Below are 23,478 nucleotides of genomic sequence, written 5' to 3' on the forward strand. Positions count from 1 at the left end.
CATCAGCACTGGTACCACCCTATTCTAATAACAGCTCTGCATCCCTTTCTGGGTAAAGCTTTGGTAACTGATATTGCCTCATTTTTGGACTCCCTCGGCTCAACAGATTGATTCCTCAAGGCAGGAAAAGAGCAGCTGACACTGCTGGAGACATGCATGTTTTCTCCCTATGACTGATGGACTATCCGGTGCAACCCCTGATAAAGAAGCAGAAACCACTTATTGCTTGATGGACGCTTAAGTCTCCTTCCATTCAGACGGCTTGTATATCTGACAGCCTGTCTTACCAGGAGTTTTTTGGAGGTTCTGACTTATTTCCAGATCCACAGTATTTTACAATTTCAGCCGTATCACAAGGAACTGAGGTGTCTCTTTTTAGAGAAAAAGTAGCTGCAATGTCATCTGTTTTCTTCCATGGTGGAGCTCTGGTATGTGTTTCAACACAATGGTAGGTAGGAAAGTGCATGTTAGCAGCTAATACAGAGCTGGTTTCCTTTGGAGTTTAAGTGTCCCCTTGCTGCTCTCATCAGTTGTACATCACACTGAAGGCAACTGATTTGTTATTGGGCCCTTTGGCTAAAGGTTTCAGGGTAGTATCTTAAGGGTAAAATTGAATAAACAGTGAAATACAGAGTGTCTGTGGGGTTAGTATGTTGGCAAAGCTTGGCAGGTGTATTTCAACACACCTTTGGTGTGAACATGGTCATCCTGAGTCAAACCAAACAATGCCCACGGAAAACACTTATTAATTACAATTAAGGAAAAAGACAATTTTAAACCTGTCTCAGTCTCTTCTTTTTATTTATTCAAGGTAAATAATCCTTTCAGCTCATTTATTGCTACTTTAATTTATGTTTTCACAAATATATATATAGCAATACTGTTTGCTCACCACAATCATGTTTCAGGATCTTTTAGCAGAATTATTTCCCCTGCCTTTTAATCCAGTTATCCAACCCATTGATTTGTCATTACCAGTTTTCACTCAAATTGCAGCTTAATTAGTGGGGGAGGAGGTTCCTGCTTCTCTGTCCATACCACTACCCTAAAACCCTGCATGCATTGAGAGTACAAATCTTCACTTCATGGAGACTGTGCAGAGGCTGTGTAGAGTTTGAAGGAAGGGTTGAGCTAGCATTGAAAAACAAACAGAGAGTCATCATGGGTTTATATTTATTTTAATCCCATTAAAATTCTCTGAATCTGTCCGGGCAGTGTAAGCATCTTCCTAGTCATCCCCTTTGTCCCTAGGACTTTGTTTTCCTTTGTTACCATACTCCTTCAGCTGTCTTTTGGGATGTTTCTGGCTGCTCTGGTTTAATTGCTGCTCATATTCCCATTTCTTCTTAATCAAACAACAAAAATATGCAAGCAGCCTTTACTCCTACCTAGAAATCAAATGCAGTCCCCCTCACTTGGTGTGCATCTAGTTAGCCTTATGTGTCTTCCTCATCCTCCAAGTACTGCATAATCCACCAGGCTTGGCAAATCCAACTCTTCTCTCCTCAAGTGCTTCACATCTTCACACCACTTGCTTTCTTTCTCTGGCTTACTTGGCCAAATAGGCTCCTAGTCTCTTGAGATGGGGAGATGGATGCTGGGCATCTGCTGGTTTCTTCCTTGTGCTGTGATAGGGCAGGAGAGGAGGAGCAACAGGGAGGCAGATAAGGGCAGTGAGGAGCAGCTTGGTGTAGGTGGAAGAAGGGCCATCAGTGCCTTCAGATTGTGTTTCCTTCACCAAAAATCACTTTCACCTTCTTGCACAGAAGGAGAAGGAAAAACATGCCTCTTTGTTGCATCCGTGTACCTTGAGCTGTTAAGAGGTAGGACAACCACATGAAACACTTGTGGCCCCTCCTGCTGATCCTGGGAATGGCGATGAAAATAGAGCAGCCCTGGCTCACAGAAGGGTGCTTGGAGCTCCTGCAAGCAGGGAGACGGAAAATGACAGGACAGTTCAAAGTAACAGGTATGTGTGATTTCTCCTGCCGGTGCTGCCTTTCTCTCACACAGCCCAATTAACAGGGGTCACAGAGCACTGATTAGCTGCCTTGGCGTTTTGTGAACATAAAGCAGTGAAAAATCCAGGGTGAATGGGGGAGAGAAGATCAAATAGACACTTATCTCAGCACTCCTGCCTGTCCCCGGCATTTGCCAGCCTAAGGGAAGAGCCTTTTCAGAACAGGCCAATGTGGGACTGTGCTCTATCTGCCAATATCTCTGCTGCTTTTCTGCCTTCTCTCAGCAAAATAACAAACAAGTCACCCCCAGCAGCTGTGTCATGCATAGGGTGGTTGCTAGATAAAAGCCAAATCACAGGAGAAGCACGGACCATAGGCAGCACGGGAAGATCAGAGCATGCCCTTTTGCCACACCGGTGCGTGAGATGAGTCAGCTCACAGCATGTAAAAGGGCATCTCTGTCTAATTCAAGAGTTGGTGAGTGTGGTCTAGTAGTACTAAAGAGCCCAAGCTGGAAACTTCCTTGGTTGCTCAGTTTGTCTGCTGTGGCTGAGGGAAGACGTCTGCATGAGCAGACCTGGAACCTCCCTGAAGGGTGGACAGCTGTAGTGACCTTGTGGCTTCCTCTTCTTGCTTCGTGCTCCCCTTTTTTGGAGGTAGCAAAGCAACGCTCTCACTTCAGCTGTCATACCCAGGTTAAGTGGCTGCACTTGCTTCTGTCAAGCCAGCACATGCTCCTGTGGTGTGATCCCTTATTAGACTAGACAGCCCACATCAGCTCTCCATTCTCTCTGCTTCCCTGGAGACACCGCCTCGCTCCATAGCTGTTCCTATTCTGCTTCTCTGTGGGATACAGCATATCTGCCAGCTCCCATTCCAACTTCCCCAGTTTGTATTGTATAGAAGATTGCTTGAGGTAAGATGGAGGAAGACAAGGAGCAGGAGTGGAGTATTTGTAGCTGCTGATAGCTTTGGGTTTTTTTGGCTAATTTTCTTCCTCTCCCAATCATGAACACATTAGGAGTTCAGCTGGGAAAGCAGTGGATTCCCTGGCATCCAACCATGTAAATTAGATTTCCTTAGCAAGATCAAGCAGCCCTTCTGCTGGGGAACCTCCTGTCCTAACTTTGTATTATCATGTTGGAGTAAAGGTCAAGAACTTCGATGTCCTCTCTAAGCACCTTTTCAGCATATTCTTGGGAGTGATCTCAGTACCACATTTGAGCTCTGGAAGCAAGTTATGGGGTGGACAAGTGAAGGTCAGGGAACAGAAATTGCTAGGGTGCTGAATTTATTCTGCTGTTGTCTACTTGTGCAGAAAACTTGTATGTACCTTCATGGACATGGAAACCTCTGATAACTCATGTTTCAGACTGCCAAATTCAAGAGTTAGACCAGACTACTTTAGGGAGACCTGCTACTACTAAACACTTGCTACACAGTTGGGAGGTTTTTTGTTGTGTTTTTTTGGTTGGTTGGGTTTGTTTGTTTGTTTGTTTGTTTTTGTCCTTATGGTTTGAAACAAAACAATGGTTGTAATGCAGAAAGTTCAACAAGGGTGAAGACAAAGGTCATCATGTGAAGAACTCAGTGCAGTCCATACTGATTCTTCAAGGGTCTTTCTCCTCTCCTTCACTGCCAATGCTCCTGAATGGCCACACAGGCAAGCCACAGAACTACTTGAAGTTTGGGCAGCATCTAGGTAGAACTAGTTTTCTGAATTCAGAGGTGGAGGACAAAGAGGTAGGTCTGTACGTGCCTTGTGATGGTCTTGCAGTCCAGCAATCTCTGCTGTCTTTCTGACTCTCGGAGGAGAAACTTCTCTTTGGAACCTTGACAAGCCCAGTTTAATTGTTTTTTCCTATTTTATGGTCTCATTCAGTGTCTATCAATGAAAGCTCTCCTCCTTTGGTTTACAGCCCCTTGCAGGTCAGCTGGTCTTCTCCAGGCGTGAACCAAAGAATGGCACTGAAAATTAGGATGAGCCTGGGTGTTTGGTTCCTCCCTCACAAGGCCTCTGCCAGGGTTGGACATTCCTGAGATCTTGTCACCAGTTTGCTGTGGCCAGGAGTTATTGCTCCCTTCGAGACTGTCCCTGGCTGGAGTTTGTGAAGTCTGTCCCCATCAGTGGTGCAGGACACTGCTGTAGCTAGTGGCACTGACAGTTGAATCAGAAATGAAATATGGATGTTAAAGCTTTGGGTCGTGACTTCTGAATCTCCAGCTCCTTGGTCATTTTGCTCTGCTACAGTGAAATGTTTTGAGGAGGGGCCCCTCAAGGTGCTTCTTGCCCTTGAGCCTCTGCCAGTTTGATTGTCCCGATGACAAGTTGGCCTATGGTCTGAGGAATATGTGCTTTCTCTTGGCTTGCACACTTTCTGAGTGAGCCACACATACAGGGCTTGGAAGGAAATGGGGAATATACCTGTTCAACCCTTTTCTCCCTCAGAAGTATGGAGTTGTATCTTTTTTTTCCCCTGCATCATGCATGACTTAGTTTCTCAGTAGGCTAAATTGTTTGAAGGTAAAGTACAAGCTGGTCCATAAGGCTTCCTCCCCCACCTCAGATAAGAAAACTCATTAATATAGTAAAAAAAAAAGTCCCCATTGTTGCATGAGAGCTCAAGGTCAGGCTGGTAGTAGTAACTCATATTGCTTCTAAGGTCAGACTAAGCTTTCTCTTTCTGACAAGCCACGATAGATTGATCATGGGGGCCCTTACATTATTTTTTTCTTCTGAAATAGGCTTTGCTTCTCCTGACCCTGTTAATGATGTTTGACTGAGGTCATCCCAGCAAACCCTGAATCCTTCCCATTACCTTCTGGAGGGCTTGCCTTTGTGCCAAAGCATTGTACGCTTGTTAAGAATTAAGCTTTCCTGATCTCTGCTGTAGCAAAGAAGCTGTCTTCATTGGAGAGGGGAGAAATATCTTGAATGCCATCTGTCAGTTAATGCTCTCATTAACACCTGAGTGACTCACAACACCAAGCTGGTGCCTTTTGCCAATTCAGAACTTAAAAGGTGCCAGCCCATAAGGTGAAATATCCTCAGTCCATAAAATTAATTCCATGATAGAAAGTCTGTTCTGATAAGACCTTGACTTTGCTGTTGTTTCTTTTAACTAGAGAGATCACAGAGGCAAAACCAATCCTCTTGTGTGCTGTGAATTAGATGCCCAAGAAACCTTTTTCACTTATTACTGAGAACCTTGTAAAAACAATGCTTCTGCTGGGTTGCTGAGGGAATCCAAGTTTTTTTCAGCTTTTAAAGCTTTTACCGGACAGAAGTATCGCCTCTATTGTTTTTCTTACTGGCTAATTCTGTAAAAGGAACTACAAGAGTAATTATATTCCTGTTTAAATAGTCTTTGAGGGAAAGGCTGAGCTCTGCCCGTCTTGTTTTCCATGTTTCTCCCTCATACTACTCCTGGGCAGGAGGTGGAGGTGACCTATTGTTGTTCTTGCTCTCTGTCATCCTCTGGTTTTGTCAAGGTTCTTGGTTTGAAGCTTAAGTACAGAACAATATTCTGTCTGTGATTGGAAATAGGTCGGGCTTGCCATTTTCCCAGCAGTTTCAGCTCAAGAGTGTTCCAGTATTTATTTATTCTTCCGTTGCATTTTGTAAATTAAATGAAACAAGAGACTTAAAACACTGTCAACATGACAGATATTCTAGCTAGTGGGTACAGGCAATTATTTGGCATCTGAACTTTCAGAAGGCTTATCTGTGTGTGCCAGCAGTATCTGAGCATCACTGAGAGATTTCTGTCTCCAATATTTCCAACTCCTTACCCTAATGTTTCTTTTAATCCAGTTTTTATTCCCACAGGATTGAGGGTTTTGTGTGATGGTTTTTAGGTTTGTTGTTTGATTTGTGGGGGTTTTTTAAAGGGGAGTGAAGAGGGGGAGCTTGTAACAAACTTGGCAGCAATAGAGCAGATAGGGAAGTGTGCTGTGACAGTAATTCCACACTCGGGCCATGGCACCCTGCCTGCGGGAAGTGCAGATTGACACGGGGACTCTCTTACTGAGTCAGTGTTTGTTTTTGCTTTTGTTTTTTTTGGCTTGATTTTGTTTACAGTTTCCCAGCCAAGGTTTGATTTACTTTGGAGACTTTAAAACTAAAAGCACAAGTCACTCTGCTTCCTCTGGGCACAAGGATTTAAAAGGAAAAAGAAAAAAAGAAGTGTTTGTGTTTACACATAATTCCAGCCTCAACAGTGCTGGACTCACCCAGAAGGCATTTTACACTGAGTTTGCTCTACAAGGTGCCTGTGGGGCTGGGGTCTCTAGATGCAGCTATCTCAAGCATGCACACCAGAAGCTCCAACAAAGTTTTTCCACATATCTTGTCAACCCTGCAAAATTTTTGCTCTCTCTTCCAGAGGTCTCCAAAGGAGCCTCTCTAGGAAGCTGGGCATGGCGATGAGCAGCAGGATGAGGGCTCGCTCTGTGAGCTGGCCAAGCTTCTGTTTCCAACAGCAGTGTGGCCCTGTGCATTAAAACCCTGGGTGGTGGGAAGGGTGCCTCTTCTGTGAGCAGGGGAACCCACCACAGAGGCAGGCTGCTGAATTGGCATGTGCAGGCAGGGGGAGGATTCCTCAGCCCCCCCCTCCTGTGGCACAGGGAAACCCCCTCCTTGGGTGGCAGGTGTCGGGGGCTGCGGCACTGGGCTCTCAAGGGGGTGCACAATTTCTCTGACTGTTCTGGATGCTGACACCCATGTCTGGGAGATGCCCCTCCTTCAACTTGCTCCTATCTTCTTTATGCTCTGATTTTTTTGCAGCTGCTACTAAAGATCACAGGCAACTTGAGCTGTAACCTCGCTGGTACTCTTGTAGATTGTCTGCAGCTATGCCTTCCCTTGGACACTGATGTGCTGGGTCGTGTCCTTCCCTGTGCCTCAGATTTCCTTTTGTATATGTAGATGTCTGCAGTGTATGGTTAAAACTTTCAACCACAAGTGTGATTCAGCTTTGGCCTCCTTTCTAATAATTGCAAAAAAAAGATAGGGACCTCTGACAATGACCCTGTGGTTTCAGAGCACAGTCAGGGGCGAGATGAAGAAATTGCATTGGGCTCATGAGAAGTCACCTGCATCCATCTGGCATGTATCATATAGATGCACATGTGCTATTCCACCACTTCCCCGCTACAACTATCCAAATTGCTTTGCGTATCTGGTGGCATCTGCAAAACAGGGGGACATTGTGACAACCGAGGGAAACTTTGTCTTAGTTTTCTGAAATATTAATGGTGCGGAGGTTACTGAGGTTGAGAGAAAGACAGTCTGTGGGAAGGCTGAAGTTTTATACTTACTGAGTACTCCAGGGTAACTTCTCTGACCTCTTGCAGGTGATCTCTGTAATGGTTTCCCTTGGTTAATGAGCTGTACAGAAGATGTTTTTGCTGTATGACAGGAGGTGGTAGAAGTGGTTGAGATACAGTGACAACCATTGTGGCCTGTGGTCTGACACTTTCGTATTATTGTTTCCAGAAGCCCCAGTTTACTTTCGGGGGAGAGTTGATTTTCCTTTGGATACATGCCCTGAGATAGAATGTGTTTGTGTACCAGTCCATTGTCTTTAGGAATACTTCAATTTGTAGAGAAAGGCTATTACCGGTTTAATATCACCTCTGTTGGTCAAGTGTTGTTACAAGTCTCAGTTATGCTGAGAACCTCAGGAGAAGAGCTACTTCTGTCACCTCAACTCAGTGATCTCATTCCTGCCTTCTTCCCACCTACAAAAGGGTTTTTGGATGTTCTCAGGTGCAGCAGATGCTGTAGGACTTGCCACATCTCTAGGTATATCACTGTCCTGTTTGTAAGCTTGAAAAAAGGATATTTGACAGAGTGCATCCAGGTCTGTCTGTCTCATTCTTGGTTTTGAATTGTATGGATAATGCTAAACAGTTCTGAGCATTTCTGGTTTGCACAGGGAAGAACCCCAAGGGCAGATTGCTGTGCTCCCTGCAGATTTTCTTATGCAAACCAGGGGGCCTGTTAAGGAAACCTTTTTCAAAGGGAAATTTAATAGAGACAGGCTAAGTGAGACCAACAGTAGGTGTGGCAGCCAGGTTGAAGAGGAGCACCCCAAATTGGTCTGGAGGAAAGAGGCTGGCCCCAGGGAAGAGGGAAAATATAAATTGGGTAAGACTGAGAGTGATTGGGAATGCCTTGAGACATCTGGTTTCCATCTCTGGTTCTCATTTCTATCCTTATTCAAAGCGACAAATGCGCAGTAGCTGTCTTTGAAAATTGATGGGAGTAGGAACTCAAAGTACTCTTGTGGACAGAGCTTGTAATGTATCGGACACTGGGTGGACGGCGGAAATTTCTAGTGTTAGCCACTTAGGTGAAAGCCAAACTCACACCAAATCGGTTAAGTCAACAGAGCCAGTCCCCAGGGGGAACGAGAGTTACATAGGCAAAGATTTCAAATGGTCTTCTGGAATTGAAGGGCTTCCTGGTTCAGTTTTCTTTGAAAGCAAACAAAATGGTAGAGCAAGATAAGTCAACTCATGCAAGTGGTAAAAGTAAATGTCTGAGCCATACTTTTCCCTTTTTTTGGTAGGAAAAAATTTAACCAGAAAAATAGGAACAACTAAAGCCCTGCTACTTCTATTGCTTCTTCCTGGCATCTCATGTCACCCACGAGTTTTTCAGAATCCTAGGGAAACCGCCTTTTCAGTCAATTTTACTGGAAATAGCCAGAGCTATATCAGATCTGATGAAATAATATTCTAACCTTGAGCTCTGACAGAGCTGAACAACCGAACTTGGGGTTCTGAAACTTGGATGTTCTCTGAGAGCTTACAGTCATTGCCATTATGCAATGAATGTCTTTTTTTTGTTTTAATCCAATGTCTTCAGTAAATATCTAGCATTTTAGCCGTGTATGATGAAATAGCACTCCTAAAGATAAGAAGTATATAAAGAGAATCTAGAATCCTACTTTTTGACAGGTTTAAGTCCTTGTGGGAAGTTGGATTGGGTCTTAAGGTACATGAGGAAGGCACTGTGGTAATGCACAGCCACTTCAGGTAGGTGTGCTCTGCACCGAACGTTTCATTTGTAAAAAAGGATAGTTGCTGTAGTTTTTACCATAAAATTAGCACCTGTGACAGTACAGAAATTGCTTCATAAACCCGTCCTCCTTTGTTGCGTTGACTGAACTTTGTGAGTGTAAGGGACCATTTCAAGTTGTATTTCTTTGATTGCTGACATTAGTGGGGCAAAACAATGACACTTGGAAATACTGATGCTTTGCTTGTGTCACACAGAAAAGAGCAAATTCCAGGCTGCAGAAGGCAGTAGATCTAGGTGCATTCAAGCATCTGTTGTTAAAAACAACCGGATGGCTGGTAATGCCCATCTGCTGAGAGGAGTTATCTCTGGGAGGTCAGCTTGCGTTTGACGTCAGAAAGAAGGAGGCTGGTGGGGAGTGATCTGCAGGGTGGTTGCATCAACTTCTCTCTGCTCAAGGAGGAAGAGGAATGCTGCCAGGTGGACATGGCTTGAGGAATCATGCAGCATCTATTCTTGCAGTCACTGTCCAGTCATGGTCCATGCAACCAAGTCCAGTCTCTACCAAATGAGTTAAGCCCCCCGTGTAACAGCTAAACTTCTTGTTGACTTTTAACAATCTTATTCCAGTTGGATCGCACTCTTCTATCTGTTTGTTCAAAACTAATAGCTTTTGTAGTAGTTAGCAATTTCTCAGGCAAATGCAATTCTGTAGCACTGGCATGGTTCCATTAATCATACAGAGTAATCTGTTTGTGCCAAAAACCTATCAAGTTGAGCTGCCTTTTTGAGAGCTAGTGGGAATGTGTACCCAGTGGTGTTCTTGCTGGCATATGGACTTCCCGTGTGTGCAAGAATGGCTGGGGCACAGGGGAGTCTCCCATTGCTGCACTCAGCGTACACAACTCCAGCAGGCTGAGAGAGCCTGGCAAGGCTCAGGGCTCCAAGTGACATGGACAGATCTTAAGAAACTTCTATATTTAGGGACACACAGCCTCACCAGCACTTTTTTCATTCCCTCACCTGAGATTTTCAGCAGTCAGAATAAGGACTGCAGTCTTGTTAAAATACAGACAGGAGTTCTTTTAGCCTTAAGCCCCATCGGCAATCTAATGTGTGTCAGATGCGGACATTTACCCTCAGTGCCAGATGATGGTAAGAAATGTGTGTTTCCTTGGGGTTTATATGGTGAACTGCTGGCAATGAGAGGAGGACTTTATGTGGCCCAGCTAGCAAATGAGAAAGACAGTTTTAATAGCAGTGTTTATGAAGAGTTCAAGTGTTCAGCTTCATCTTCTGGGAGACTAGAGAGGAGAGAGTCCTTGAGGCTGAGGTACACTCATGATGGGAATGAGCCTTGTTGTGGGGCAGGGTCTAAGCCACATGCACTAATCAAGATGTGCAGATGTCCTGCCAGAGATACTGGTGCAGGAATGAGCAGAAAGTGGCAGCAGCTTTGGGGACAGAGGAAGAGGAGAATTTGGGCCACAAATTGGGAAGCACACAGCAGTAGAGCAACAAGGAGATGATCATGGCAGAGGCAACTATGGAAAGTTTCAAGCCGCTGAACTAGGACAGAAATACTGCCTAGAGGTAGAGAGCGGAGCAGGGCTGGACAGTGATGGATGTGAGAAGCAAATGGAAAGCTGAAGAAGAGGGTCCATGCATGAAATGGGGAGAGGCGGAAAGGAATCAGACTCATCAGTGTCATTCCATCGTGGTTTAAGAGCTGATGTCTGTGCTCGCTCAAGACACTGACCATTGGGTTAGAAAGGGGATGGGGCTGAGGCAAGATCATATTGAGCTTGTTCTTTCAGCTTGGAAAGAAATAACAGTAATGCAGTGTCCCGTGAGCAGTATGTGTATAATGTGCGATCTCACTGTGCTGCAATGAGATACCGGGTTTTGGGAACCTGAGTTACAGAGCTGCAGTTAACCATAGCTGTCGTGGGGCACAGATGTCCTTCATCAGCTGTCTCTGTAGTGTTTGTTCGAATCACTCCGTCACACCAGGTGCATCTGCCATGGTGAACTACAGTGAGTGTCTGGGACTTTGTTTCCTTGGTTAGATCCCAGACGTTTCACAGCTACCTGGAAGACATAATCAACTACCGCTGGGAGCTGGAGGAAGGGAAACCCAACCCTTTGCGGGAGTCCACCTTCCAGGAGCTGCCTCTACGCACCCGCGTTGAGATTCTGCACCGCCTCTGTGACTACCGCCTTGATGCAGATGATGTCTTTGACCTCCTCAAGGTGCTTTGGGTAGCAGGGAAGGGGGAAATGGGGCGGCTGCAGGACCTGGGCTAGATCAGTGAAGAGAAAGGTTGATGCTATTAAGTGTATTTTAAGGCCAGGTGCTCAGTGGAAGTGCGGTGGGTCGGCAGTTCCCCATCTCCTCCCCTGCCTTGTAGAGGACTCAAGGCAAGCACGCAAGACGGCTCATGGGGCCCTTGCCATGCGCAGATGCATTTGTAACACAGGAGCCACAAAGTAAATTGGCTTCATCGGCTACTCTTCCTTCAAAGAGTGAATTTGGAGATGCTCCAACTGTAATGGCAGGGCTGTGAGAGCCGAGACTGCCTTGCTGAGGGATGGTGTGAGATGAAAGGATGGGGCTGCAGTGTACTGGGGGAGCTGGGGGAAGGGTGGTGGCAGGGAGGGGGGAGGGAGCTTCTCAGGGCTGTGTGTGACTGTTGCTGCACTAATTAGACCTTCCCTGTCAGGAGCACCAGAGATGAAATGTTAAAATGAGAGAGGCCATTCAAATTAGTGATGCCAATCTTAAATCCCTCCCTGGACAGAGAGCGAACGCCACTTTCCCCCTGGAGTAACATTTTCCCAGCTCGGCCTGGAGGAGCAGCTGTACTGCTGCTGTGGCACGATGGGAGGGGAGGACGGAGGGAGGTGTTCGCCGAGGGGTGTCGTCATGTTTTGTGTGACAATGTGGCTGCTTTTCAACTTGTCACCGTCTGTCGGGGGGCTCTCGGTGGGCGCAGGGCTTGGACGCCGACAGCCTCCGCGTGGAGCCGCTGGGCGAGGACAGCAGCGGTGCCCTGTACTGGTACTTCTACGGCACACGGATGTACAAGGAGGACCCGGTGCAGGGGAAACCCAACGGAGAGCTGGCTCCAGACAGGTAACAGTCCCCCCTCACCCCATATCCCCCCGTGTCTGGGTGCAGGGGGTGATGGGGGCACAGCGCAGCCAGCCTGGCTGGAGGGGACTCCGTCTGGCTGCTGTTGTGTCGGGGACGACAGCGGGGGGGGCCTGAGAGAGGGCTGGGGTGATTCGGGGCGAGACTGGAGTTGCCAAGCAGACTGCGAGCTGCCCCGTGTCGTGCATTGTGTGGGAGCCAGCCTGCAGCCTTTGTGGCACCAGGAGAGCCTGCTGTGGGAGCGATGCTGCCTGCCCCACTGCATTCCTCCCTGTCTGCCCCGCACCGTGCCGGCGGCTCCCAGATCAGACTCCCAGAGAGTGGGAATCTCTCCTCTCCTCCCTTCCCTGTCCTGTTGCTGCTCTGATTTAATCCCTTCTTTGGTTGGGTTCTAGCAGCTGTTCTGATTTCCCTGCCCTTCTCCCATACTGCCAGCCGCAGTTCCCTTGCTCAGCAGATATTTCATGGTGGTTTTGCCATTTTACAGGGGATGCGGGGGCCAGACAAACACCTCAAATGTTCCTGGCAAAACAGGCAAGAGAAGAGGGCGACCCCCAAAGCGGAAAAAACTACTGGAAGAAAATATGCTGAGGTATGGAAAGGTTGTTCCTGCAATAGACATAAAATACATATGTTCCCAGAGGGAAGTATAATGTACTTCTGGGGTTCCCCCAATAAGTATGTATATATCGTGCAGCCATAATTTCAATGCATCTCTGAAGTGAAGCAAGCTCAGACTTGGTGGCTGCTTTGATCACTCTCCAAAGAAAATTCTGACTGAGCTGGAAGCGAAGTTGGGTGAAAGAGTGGGTATCAGTCTTCCAACTGCCTCACTGTGGATGCAGTTCCCCGGTGCAGCGTTAAGGGATATGCTCTTGATAAAGAAGGATTTCACCGGATAGCGCTTGAAGCCAAAAATCCTGGCCACTTTGAGTCAGTATAGATTCTGGGATGTTTCCCATAAGAACTGAAATACAGTCCTTGCCCAACTCCAGCCTGCACCTTTCACTTCTTAGAATTTTATAAGGCTATGATACAAATATATGTCAATATATATATTGAACATGTGTTCTTCATGCTTGTTTTTTCCATGGCTTTGCTGTGTATTTGATCATTGCTGCATCCCCCATTCTTCTCCTCATAAGCACCTACATTTTGATGATGTGAAGTAATGTATTTATTGTATCACTCCTCTTTCTTTTTTTGTAGGGAGAAGGCAGAAGAGAACTTGCTAATCCGTGAGACTCAGATAAGAAATGGTAAAGAGATTTTGCCGGGTCAGGGTTGATACCATCAGCTAACACCGCTCTTAAATTATCAAAGTCCAGAGAAATGCCTTTCTCCAGAAAGGGAGAGTCTTTCTGCTGGTGGCTGGGGCTGAGTTTGGAAGGAGCGGTTGGCGTCAGAGGCTTCCTTGCAGCTGGGAGCCTGGGCACCTGTGGGCTTCCTATCTTATCATGGATTAGTTTGGGATGAAGAAATATAATGTATTGGATTACACTAGGCCTTGGGGGCCCACCTACTCACTGAAGTTGATGGAAATGGGCCATGAATGGCCCTTGCTCCTCCAGGGATGAGGTGAACACAAGCCCATGTTTGTAGCGAGTGCATTTTTTTCCGACTGGGAAGAGTGTGGGTTGAGTGATGCCAAGATAGGGAAGGAAGACCATTTTTGATTCTCCTCACTTCTCCTTCCCAGTGATCACTGGGTGACTGAACACTGTGAATGATGGCTTGGGGATACCCACCTAAGGGTTACTGAGGAAAGCAGAGAAAGAGAGTTGGCAACATAACAGGAATCTGAGTCTGAGGGGCCTGGGACTCACTTCTCATACATGAGGATGCATTGGCTTCCACATAACCCTGAGGTTCAGCCCGCAATTCCTTTCCTGTGCCTCCTTCCCTAAGCCCTTTCTCTTCAGATTTCCTAGGAGCTGCTCCAGAGCTGGGCAGCAAAACAGGAGCAGGGTGAGTGAGGGGCTGGGGATTTTATCAGATCATTCACCATCTCAGTTACCAGTCCCCGGTATGTTAACTGGAGCCAAAGCCAAGGGCAGGTTAAGCTGTATGCTGGCCTGTGACCTGGAGGTGGCCTGTGCTTGCTGTGGGCCACTACCCCGGCATGGAGGTTGCCAATGAGAGGGGATGTGGCTGGAAGGAGGCTGCAGCATTCCAGCCTTCCTGGGGCAACCTGAGAGCTGGCAGCTCAAATCCACAAAAGGGTCAGGGTCAGAGAGAAAAGGGCTCTGGCTTTTGCTTCTTTATATTTTTCATAGTTAATTTGCTTGAAAATGTGGTGAGAAGCTACGTGACATCTGCTAGTGGGGGTGCTGACCCTTGCTTTCTTTCCAGTAGCATGTGGTTAGCTCTAGAAAAGTGTAGAGGGAGCTGAGAACCCCTCAGTCTGAAGGGATTTGAACCAACATCTTCCCCCTCCCCAAAAATGGGCCACAACCTTTTTTGCTTACAGAGCGTCCCAGGGCAAAAGCATGCAAGTTGCAACCCATGAGGCTTCTCCGCTCTGTGTAAACATTCGCGGAGCAGGAACCACATTCCCCCTCTCCAGGTGGGTGTTCCAACCACCACACGAGAGAGTCCTTCCTCCGCAATTCATATTCAAATGTTTCACACAAGGCGGAACAGTTCGGAGTGTCTTGGTAGTTGGGACATGCTTCAGAGCAGTGGGAGATCTGCTTCAGATCCCACTCTGGATGGAGCAGGGATGGGATGTGAACTTTTGGAACTTCCCCCTCATCTGGCAGCCCGATGAAGCCCATCCTTCACTTCCTCTTCTGCTCTTTCAAGTGCCTGCAAACAAAATGTTTCATTTGGGGAGAACAGGAGGTTTTATTCACCGCAGCAAAGGTTTTCAGGGCTAAAAAAAAAAAAAAAAAAAAAAAAAATTTGGCTTATTTCAAATAACATTAATTTTCAATGTTTTTATTCTGCTGCCAGACTGAATCAGACATTTGCATTACCCTATGTCCTGCTCTGGCTGACAGCCTCCATTACAAGAAACAAATTAAATCCTTCTCTCTGGTCCATCATAAATGGAATGGAGGCTTGCTACAGGGGTGTCACGCTACCCACGTGTTGCAAAGCGCCACCATTACTTCTTTACCTGTGTACTTCCTTTGTGTCTGGGCATCCCTCTCGGTGTCACATGGGGAGTCAGCAGTGCTGCTGGTGGATCAAGAGAGCTTTGGATCTACATGAAGAACATGTTTCTCATAGCATTGGCCATTGGCCATATCTGTTGCTCTTGCCAAGCCCTGAGGAGAGCAGAAGGGATAAAGAAAAGTTGTTAGTCATAACTGCTGTGGAGATAACATCCTTTCATGTTGTTGAAGGGTCCCAAGGGCCTGGCCGTGGGACATGGTGGCTGCTGTGTCAGACGGAAGAGGAGTGGAGGCAGGTCACAGAGAGCTTCAGAGAGAGGACTTCCCTTAGAGAGCGGCAGCTCTACAAACTCTTGAGTGAAGACTTCCTGCCGGAGATCTGCAACATGATTGCGCAGAAGGTGAGGAGACATGACATCCTGTTTACCTCTCTTTGACCGCTTCCAAGAGCATGGACGTTTGCTGGTGGAAGGAGGGCTAAATCCAAGCAGTCTGTCACCCTGTCCTGCTCCCCCCAGGTCCAGCCTGCAAGTGTTGTGGACGTGGGGGCTGTTCAGCTTGCGTATGGGGAGAAAGACTCTCCCCCATGGAGCGGCAGGGCTAGGGTTGATAATTAAGGATCTGGTTCATGATTGCACAGCAGCGTAGGTAGGATGTCTGAAGGGGTTACTGTCTTCAGCCAACTTCTGTGTCCCTTTTCTGCTAGCAGGGAATCTCTGTCTGCTTTTGAACTGTGGTGATTTACAGCCTAGCTTTTCTATGCAAACTGCCTCTGATTCCACTTTTACTGCCGTTTCGCAGCCAGCTCTGCTGAAGGGGCAGTGGCTGCTTCAGCTGTCCTAGCTAAGTCCTCTTCAGCTGCTACCTCAGAGCCCTGAAATTCCGAAGGGTATTGTCCGTCAACTGAATGTTTTCAGGTGGGACAGATTTGGAACGGGATCCTTCGGCTAGATGGCTTTGTAAAATGCACTCTGCAATCAGCATGATGTTCTTGGATTGAGTTCAGTTTGCTTGTTTGCGACCCTTGTAAAGCTAATAGGGATTTCATGGTCACTTCTAACCCTCAGAGTTTCTCCTGCCACTATCTCTGATGTGCCCTAATTTCCTCCACTCTCTTTTTCCTTCCCTCAACTCTCAACCCTGTTTCAGGAGAAGCGTCTGCAGCGGACAGAGGTTTCTCCCAGGTGGATGTCTGACCATCAGCCCATCAAACCAATCAAGCAGGAGGTGAGGGGGGGAGTGCGAGGGGGAGGACGACGGAGGGAGGTGAGAGCAGATGCCTCCTGGGGGAAAAAAAAATAAACCACAGCATCGCTATTCAGTGGGAAGGAATTGGTTTGAAAGTGCTTGTGCTGAAAGAGAGATGGGTGGTAATGCCCGTCAAAGGCAGGCTGACACTCAGGGTTTCTATGGCGAGCAGGGAGGTGCTGCCCTCTGCATCGCAGAGGTAACTGGCCTCGCTGCCGCCGCAGACTCCAGTGCAGATGCATATGGAAATCTGCGCTCAGTCTGGGGAATTCCACTTCAATGAAAGTGCTGGCACATTCGAGGCAGTTCAAAGAAAAGTTGAAGAAGGATGAGAGAGCTAGAAGAACCGGCTTACAAAGGGAAATGACAGAAATTCAGCCAAGGGGAAAACGTGAGGCTGCAAACACATGAGGGTGTAGATAGCGCAGAGGGAGAGAAGAATGACTGATGCCGTATGGAGCTGAGCTAGGAGGGGGTCAGCTGGAAATGGAAGTCACAATTTAGGCTGCTTAAAGAAATGCTTATCAAACTGCAGCCTTGTCGACTGAAACGGCTCTTTCCATGCCTCTTCACCCTCATCTCCTCTCCACCCCGTCAGCGTAACAGCACTGCTGCTTGTGGGTCTGTGCAGTGAACCAAACCCAGGAAAATGACTAGAGTTAAATATAACCTTTTTCTTTGGTCAGGGTTATTTTTAACAAAAGATCAGCTTTCCGATCCAGTTCACCACACAGCCCCCAACAGTCACGTTGGCACAGCCAGAGGCACAGTATGGTGGAGATGGGGGGTCTTTGAACTGGCAATTGCTACCCAAAGCAATCGGTCAGGCAACACGGGATTAGCTTTGGAGGAAAAAATGGGTTTGATTCTATCAGGCCATGGCATAATCTCTTGCTGTAGATGTAATGAAAATGTAGTTACCTGGTGTTTTGTCAAACCCTTGGAAATTAAACTGCAGGGAATATTCTACATGAGCCAGGGTCAGGGGTTCCCACAAAACAAAGGAGAAAGTACAGTTGTCTGCAATAAATATAATTACTTAGAATAGATAAATAAAAGGAAGGAAGAACCTCTCATCATACTGCAGATGAAAGCCTGCCGAGAGGAAAATAAGACCCCAGCAATGGTCAGTTTGCGGATAGAATTGCTCTCTGCAAAGCCCACCATGCAGGAAGCACAGGGACACGTGTTTGTTCACAGGCAACAGAAATCCCAGAGGAGGAGGGGAGTGGGAAACACATGGAGCCTGAATGATGCTAATCAGTACCGCAGGTGCTCCAGGTCTGCGGCAGCAGAGGGCTGTTAATTGCTGCCTGTGGGCCAGTGAAACGTTTCCAGCAAGTGGGGGGCCCTCCCAGCACCCGCTGTGCTGAGGCATGGGGAGCCAGCCAGCATGAGCATGGGGATGCTGGCAGTGGCTCCCCAGCAGGACGTGGCAGTCATCCCTGTCACAGGGGAGCCAGGGAAGGTGCCAGCATGTCTGATGGCTTGTTTGCCGAGCGAGGAGTGGGCAGCAGGCGAGTCTGGGGGAGAAAACTTCAGCCCGGTGCAGAGGTGACCCCTTCCTCTTGGCTCCGCAAGCTGGATGCCGCATCAGTCCGAGATATAACTTCTCTGTAGGCTCCTAATCCTGCGGAGGATTTCTCAACAGGTGGTTCAGATTAGCTCCTCATTAAAGAGCCGCCTGAGCAGCACCCTCATTAGGGCAGCGCCGTGGAAACTGGAGCAGGGAAGGTTTGGAGGGCGAGGGGCCGGGGCGCCCGGGGCACCCACGCCTCCTGGCCTCTTGCTCCTGAAGCCCGATACCCGCTGTCTGGAGAGCAAAGCAAAAGGCAGAAGTTTGACCCTTTTGGGGTCCCGGGGGGAGAAGGCAGTGATGTTGTGTCCTGGAGTGCTCTCTGGCGGAGGGAAGGAGGTGGTGATGCCACGGTCACAGATGCAAGGAGTGTTTTTTATCCTTCAAGTGGGGAGGAAGCTGAAGAAATGTCTCTTTGCCACCTCTTTGGTTAGGAAGGAAGTTTTAACTTGTGTTTGGTTCATGTTCTTATTGTCCCAATAGGCATCTGTTTCCATCACATCTAGCAGGAGTTTGTGTTTGCTGATTTTTTTAACTGAGTTGAGAACCCTCATCCTCCATAGGTTTAAGTGGGATGCCAGGCAGTTGTTATCTCTGAAAATCACATTATTTCTATGTCTTGAAGCGTCTTGAAAAGCCTGTGTCAGCATTGCCACTGCCCTGCAAGCACTGCAGGGAGAGAGTGCCATTGTCATGGGCACCTGCTGCAGTTCCTGGTGGTTACTGCACTGCGCTTGTGCTTTCTGCTTTTCCCTTGTCTTATCTTTCTGGCTCTGCTAGGATGATATCCTCTCCTTTGCTTCAAATTGTCCCGTTGCTTTGTCGATGCCGTATTTGTGGTGGGTTGATGGGGAACGTGCTGTGGATTCTGTGTTGCGCCGTTCCAGTACAAGGTGTTGAATACACCCAGCAGACTTGGAGAGGTCCTGGTGTGAGCACTGCGGCTTGGATGTTGTGTACCTGTTTCTGTAGGACATGAATGATGGAAGCTGTATGAATCCAGGGAAGGGGAAGGACTAACCTGTGCACCAACCATTGAAGAAATTAGTGTGGCACGCCAGTCTAACTTAGATCTATGGGCTGGAGAATTGAAAGGCTGATGGTCACATCCTCAATAAAATACCCTGGTGTACCAACTTCTGGTGGCTGGTTTCTGCTCACCTCTTTCTCTTCCTAATTGCTGCAGAACCTGACTCTTGATTCCTACTGCAATTTGAAGATTGATCAAGAAAGTTGAGGGAAAACTGACAATGGTCAAGATCTAGCCTGAAAGGAAGTAGTTTGCAGTGCATGAGTAGGAAATCAGATGGCAGAGCGATTAAGAGAAATGGATATGAAAAGAATCGGAAGTGGAAATGTAGGACCTGATTCTGTACATTCTTAACCTCTTGTACTTGGCAGTTTCAGTTCTGAGCATTCTGGTGTTTGGATATTGATCAGTTGGAGGAAAGATCTGAGAGAGAGAACTGGAATAATTAGGGAGCTGGAAGAATTGCTTTATAAGGAAACATTTAACCTAATTACAGAAACACAGGAGTTTTGTGTAAGTGTCTGAGAAAGCCCATAAAGGCTGGAATGTGGCTGAAGAGGAGGAGAATTTATGCTTGCCCAGAAGAGCGTAACTAGAAATAATTGGATGGAATGAGGGGATGAGAAATTAACTCTAGACCAAATGTGAGGAGAAGCTGGCTGATCTAAAAGGTGTGTGGACTCATGGCATGGTTTCCCTAGGAAAGCAGTAGAAGAGTGAAGTACTAGTATTTGTCAAAGATCTGAAGAAGAAAAACATACGTGGGCAGAGTTCCCTTGTGCTATTTGGGTTTGCCTAAAAAGGATCAGCACACAATAAGTGCTTTTCTGTCCACTGTGTCCCAAAATGCAGGATGTCCCTAATGTCATCAGGGGTCCCATCATGCTTTTTTGGACACTTCTCTGTGGCTTTTGGTGGTTGAAACGTAGTTGTCCTAGCATATTTTTGCTGCTGGGGACAGGGAGATAATACACGATGCTCATCCACGGAGAGCTGCAGGGGGAGATTGTAGGGCAGTGCTGTGTACAGGAAGGGGGAGCAGAGGGGGAAAGAAGGTACAGTGAAACCAGGCAGCATTTATCAAAACACTCCGAGGTGCTGCTTTTATGGAATGAAACAAGGACAAAATAGTAATCATGGTGCCAGATTTTTTTTCTGGGGATTAATAATGGGCCTGGAGAAGTTGATGGTCTGAGCAGCAGTCGAGGGACTCCAGCTGATTGCTAATCCTCAGGAAATGCCTTCTGCCTCAGTGATGGTTGCTGGTTATTCCCTGGAAATGAAGGTGGAGAAAACTGTATGCACATTGTTCTTTTCTGGCCGATACTCCCTGCTGATAAGGCACACGTACCTTGGTCTTGCAGAAGTCAAAGAGAGAGTGGCTGGTGGATGACCAATTCATTTGTCTTATAATTAGAATAATCTAATAAAGGTAATACCACACTGCCGGATACACACCTGGCACTTTACTGGAGAAATAGGAGCAGGTGATCCCTGGTGTGGGAAGCCTGCAGTCTAAGTGGGGTCACACAGAGCCTTGCTGGCTGTTGGCAGTGGGGAGGTAAGGAAACATGGCAGTAAAGAGCCAGGCATCCTTCAGTGAGAAAACTGGTCAGGGGACCCAGCAGGAAAACTGTCCAAACAAGCAAGTGAGAGCTAGTTCAGGAGAGATTAGCATGCAGAAATATGGTGGCCAGTATTTAAAACAGGAAAGGAAAACACTCTAAATGATACCTCGGTACAAGGCTGTACCAGTGTCTTTTACTATCCTAAGTCCTACATGTTTCATAGCAGAATAGTCCTTTCTACTTATGCTGGCAGCTCAAGACTCCACTATCTGGAAGGGATAGAGGTGTTCTGTGGGAGTGTCAACAGCCCGAATCCTTTGCCCAGAAGGGAAATCCACATGGTGCGATCCTGGCAGAGCAGCAGTTTGTCTAACCCATCGCTTCTCCTTCCTTTTTCCCTGCCTCAGTAGGGTTTCATCGCTTGACAACTAACTTTTCTTTACATGTTACTTTTCATCTGAGAATTCATATATACAAATGCTTTTTTTTTTCCTTATTTTTTCCTCAGCCATTCATTATAGGTCTGCTTTAATACTTGCTCAAAGTAAACCTGCCTCTGCTCAGACTTGCATAAGCCAGTGCGTTACATTTTTTCGGTGCATCATTTCGTCGCAGGTAAACCCGAACGTGCTGAGTTCAGTGGAGAAGCAGAGGCGCAGGGAGGAAGAAGAGGAGCGCCAAATCCTTATAGCGGTGCAGAAGAGGGAGCAGGAACAGCTGCTGAAGGAGGAGAGGAAGAGAGAGATGGAGGAGAAGGTCAAAGCGGTGGAAGGTATGTGTGACCAGTGTGAAGCAGTGGAAGCTGTCAAAGCTGAGACTGAGATCTGCCATTTCCATTCCTTCCCTGCCAGACATGCTAATGGGAATATCTTTTCTTGCACTTGCCTCAATAAATTGGCTTGGCTGTAGTTTCTTTTACTTTGTCCACCTCTCTCAGTGCTGGTAGCTATTCTCTAGAGCACCCTTCAGCTGTGTTTTCTTCCTCAAATCAGTTATTTTCTCCCTTGCCCCAGCTGTATTTTTCTCCTGCCATTTATGGTGTTCCTCAGTTCTCTTATTCTGCCTCTCCACTTGCCTCCTCATTAATTTCCCTGTGTGCAGAATTAGCTGGGTTTGCTCTTGCTGAATAGCATTTGGCCCTTTTGGCCTAATCCGTGATAAAAGAAGAGTCCTTTTGCAGAGAAAGGGAAGGGGACAACATGGGAGGAGCAGAAGTAATATTTTTGTATTGCTAGTGGTCTCATCAGTTGGAGAGCTAAAATGAGGGGACCAGGCTAAACAGAGCACCAGAGGTGGCAGTTTCAGGTGTTGGTCTTGTTTTTGTGTGGTTATGAATTAAATGCTGACTTAAGCTGTTTTGCAAGAAACGACTGTTGTGTTTAATACATCAGATGGAGGCACAGACAGCAGGTGTTCAAATAGTACACATGATGTCTAAGAGCAGGCTCATTTCTGACCGCTTTCTCTCTGTCAGCCTCTCTAATGGGGATTCTTTTATACGCTGCTTTTGTCACAGTGGCTAGCTGGGCTGTCACAGTTCCAGGGAAACACCGAGCATCTTCACAAAACTGTTCCGGTAAAATGTGGTGATATCAGTATCATGAATCCTTAAATGGATAAAGAATCAGAAAAGGAAAAAATATTAAGCCCATGTAAGCCTTGTAAACTTTCCAAGATGAAACAGTTTGCTACCAGATGTTGGGTAGCAGACCAGATGTTATCTAAGAATAGTTTATTTTACTTGCTTACCTTCCTAACCTTTAGAAAATCCAATTACTTGCTTGGCCTTCATATATTCCTGGTTGCCAGTCCTGACTAATCCAGTGCTTTAAACTCAGAATCATCCAGCTTCCAGATCTGCCACAGATATCTGTTTCACCTTGGCAAATTGCATATTCCGTGTGCTTTAATTCTCCATCTCTACGGACGAAAATAGTCTTGAAGTTCCAGAAAAACCTGCGAAGATAAATGTAGTATTCAAAGTTGCTCAGGTGTTGTTTTGGTGTAAGCCATATCCTTTTCTGGGTTAAGACAATCACATCAGCTGATGAAAATGCACCAGAGCCACTGAAAGAAACTGGCATGGGGTTGAGCAGTAAACTGTTTTAAGACCATTGTGCATACATTTGTGTTTTTCTTGGCAGAGATGCTTTTATTTTGTTTGTATGGTTTCTTTCCATTCAGTTTACACTCCTCCTCAGTCAGTTTAAGCCAAATCAGGGGAGGAGTCTCCTTTTAAGTTGGTGCAAAAGATGTTTGGAAAGGTTATTGACATGTCTGACATTCAGTTAAATCACCGCAGTACTTTTAATCCCTAGAAACAGCAGATATCCAGGTGAAACTTGGGCTTCTTAACCATCTTTCCTTATTGTCAAGCACACCCTCGATTAGCAATTGACTTTCATGACAGTTCTTACGATGGACAGAAACTGATTTGAAAATGAAGTAATTTGTTTTGTTTGGTTCCCACTTGTTAAAAACTGGACAGATTTTATGGCAACAAAGACTTTCTTGTATTTTGTAGTCCATTTGGGATTTAACATGAATTTGGGTTCAGTTTTGGGCCCCTCATCATAAGAAGGCCATTGAAATACCGGAGAAAGTGCAGAGGAGGGTGATGAAGCTGGTGAGGGGCCTGGAGCACAAGTCTTATGAGCAGCAGCTGAGGGAACTGGGGCTGTTTAGCCTGGAGAAAAGGAGTATGAGGAGAGACCTTATTGCTGTCTACAACCACCTGAAAGGAGGTTGTAGCATGGAGGGTGTTGGTCTCTTCTCCCAAGTAGCAAGTGGTAGGA

The 23,478-nt window shown here is 46.8% G+C and overlaps 1 protein-coding gene across 2 annotated transcripts in view; it reads left to right on the forward strand.

Annotated features, from left to right (window-relative positions):
• Positions 1 to 23,478, forward strand: part of LOC102088970 (chromatin remodeling regulator CECR2) — a 106,607-nt gene that overhangs the window by 63,092 nt on the left and 20,037 nt on the right. The window contains exons 3-9 of one of the 2 annotated variants that reach the window (XM_065036791.1): positions 11,058 to 11,241; positions 11,985 to 12,124; positions 12,630 to 12,734; positions 13,352 to 13,401; positions 15,493 to 15,662; positions 16,411 to 16,488; positions 21,299 to 21,455. In XM_065036791.1, the coding sequence (XP_064892863.1) occupies positions 11,058 to 11,241; positions 11,985 to 12,124; positions 12,630 to 12,734; positions 13,352 to 13,401; positions 15,493 to 15,662; positions 16,411 to 16,488; positions 21,299 to 21,455 (884 nt within the window). The remainder of the gene's footprint in view (positions 1 to 11,057; positions 11,242 to 11,984; positions 12,125 to 12,629; positions 12,735 to 13,351; positions 13,402 to 15,492; positions 15,663 to 16,410; positions 16,489 to 21,298; positions 21,456 to 23,478) is intronic. The other variant, XM_065036798.1, reaches the window with a different exon arrangement.

This window comes from Columba livia, chromosome 1 (genome assembly GCF_036013475.1).
Source record: "Columba livia isolate bColLiv1 breed racing homer chromosome 1, bColLiv1.pat.W.v2, whole genome shotgun sequence".
NCBI classification, from domain to species: Eukaryota; Metazoa; Chordata; class Aves; order Columbiformes; family Columbidae; genus Columba; species Columba livia.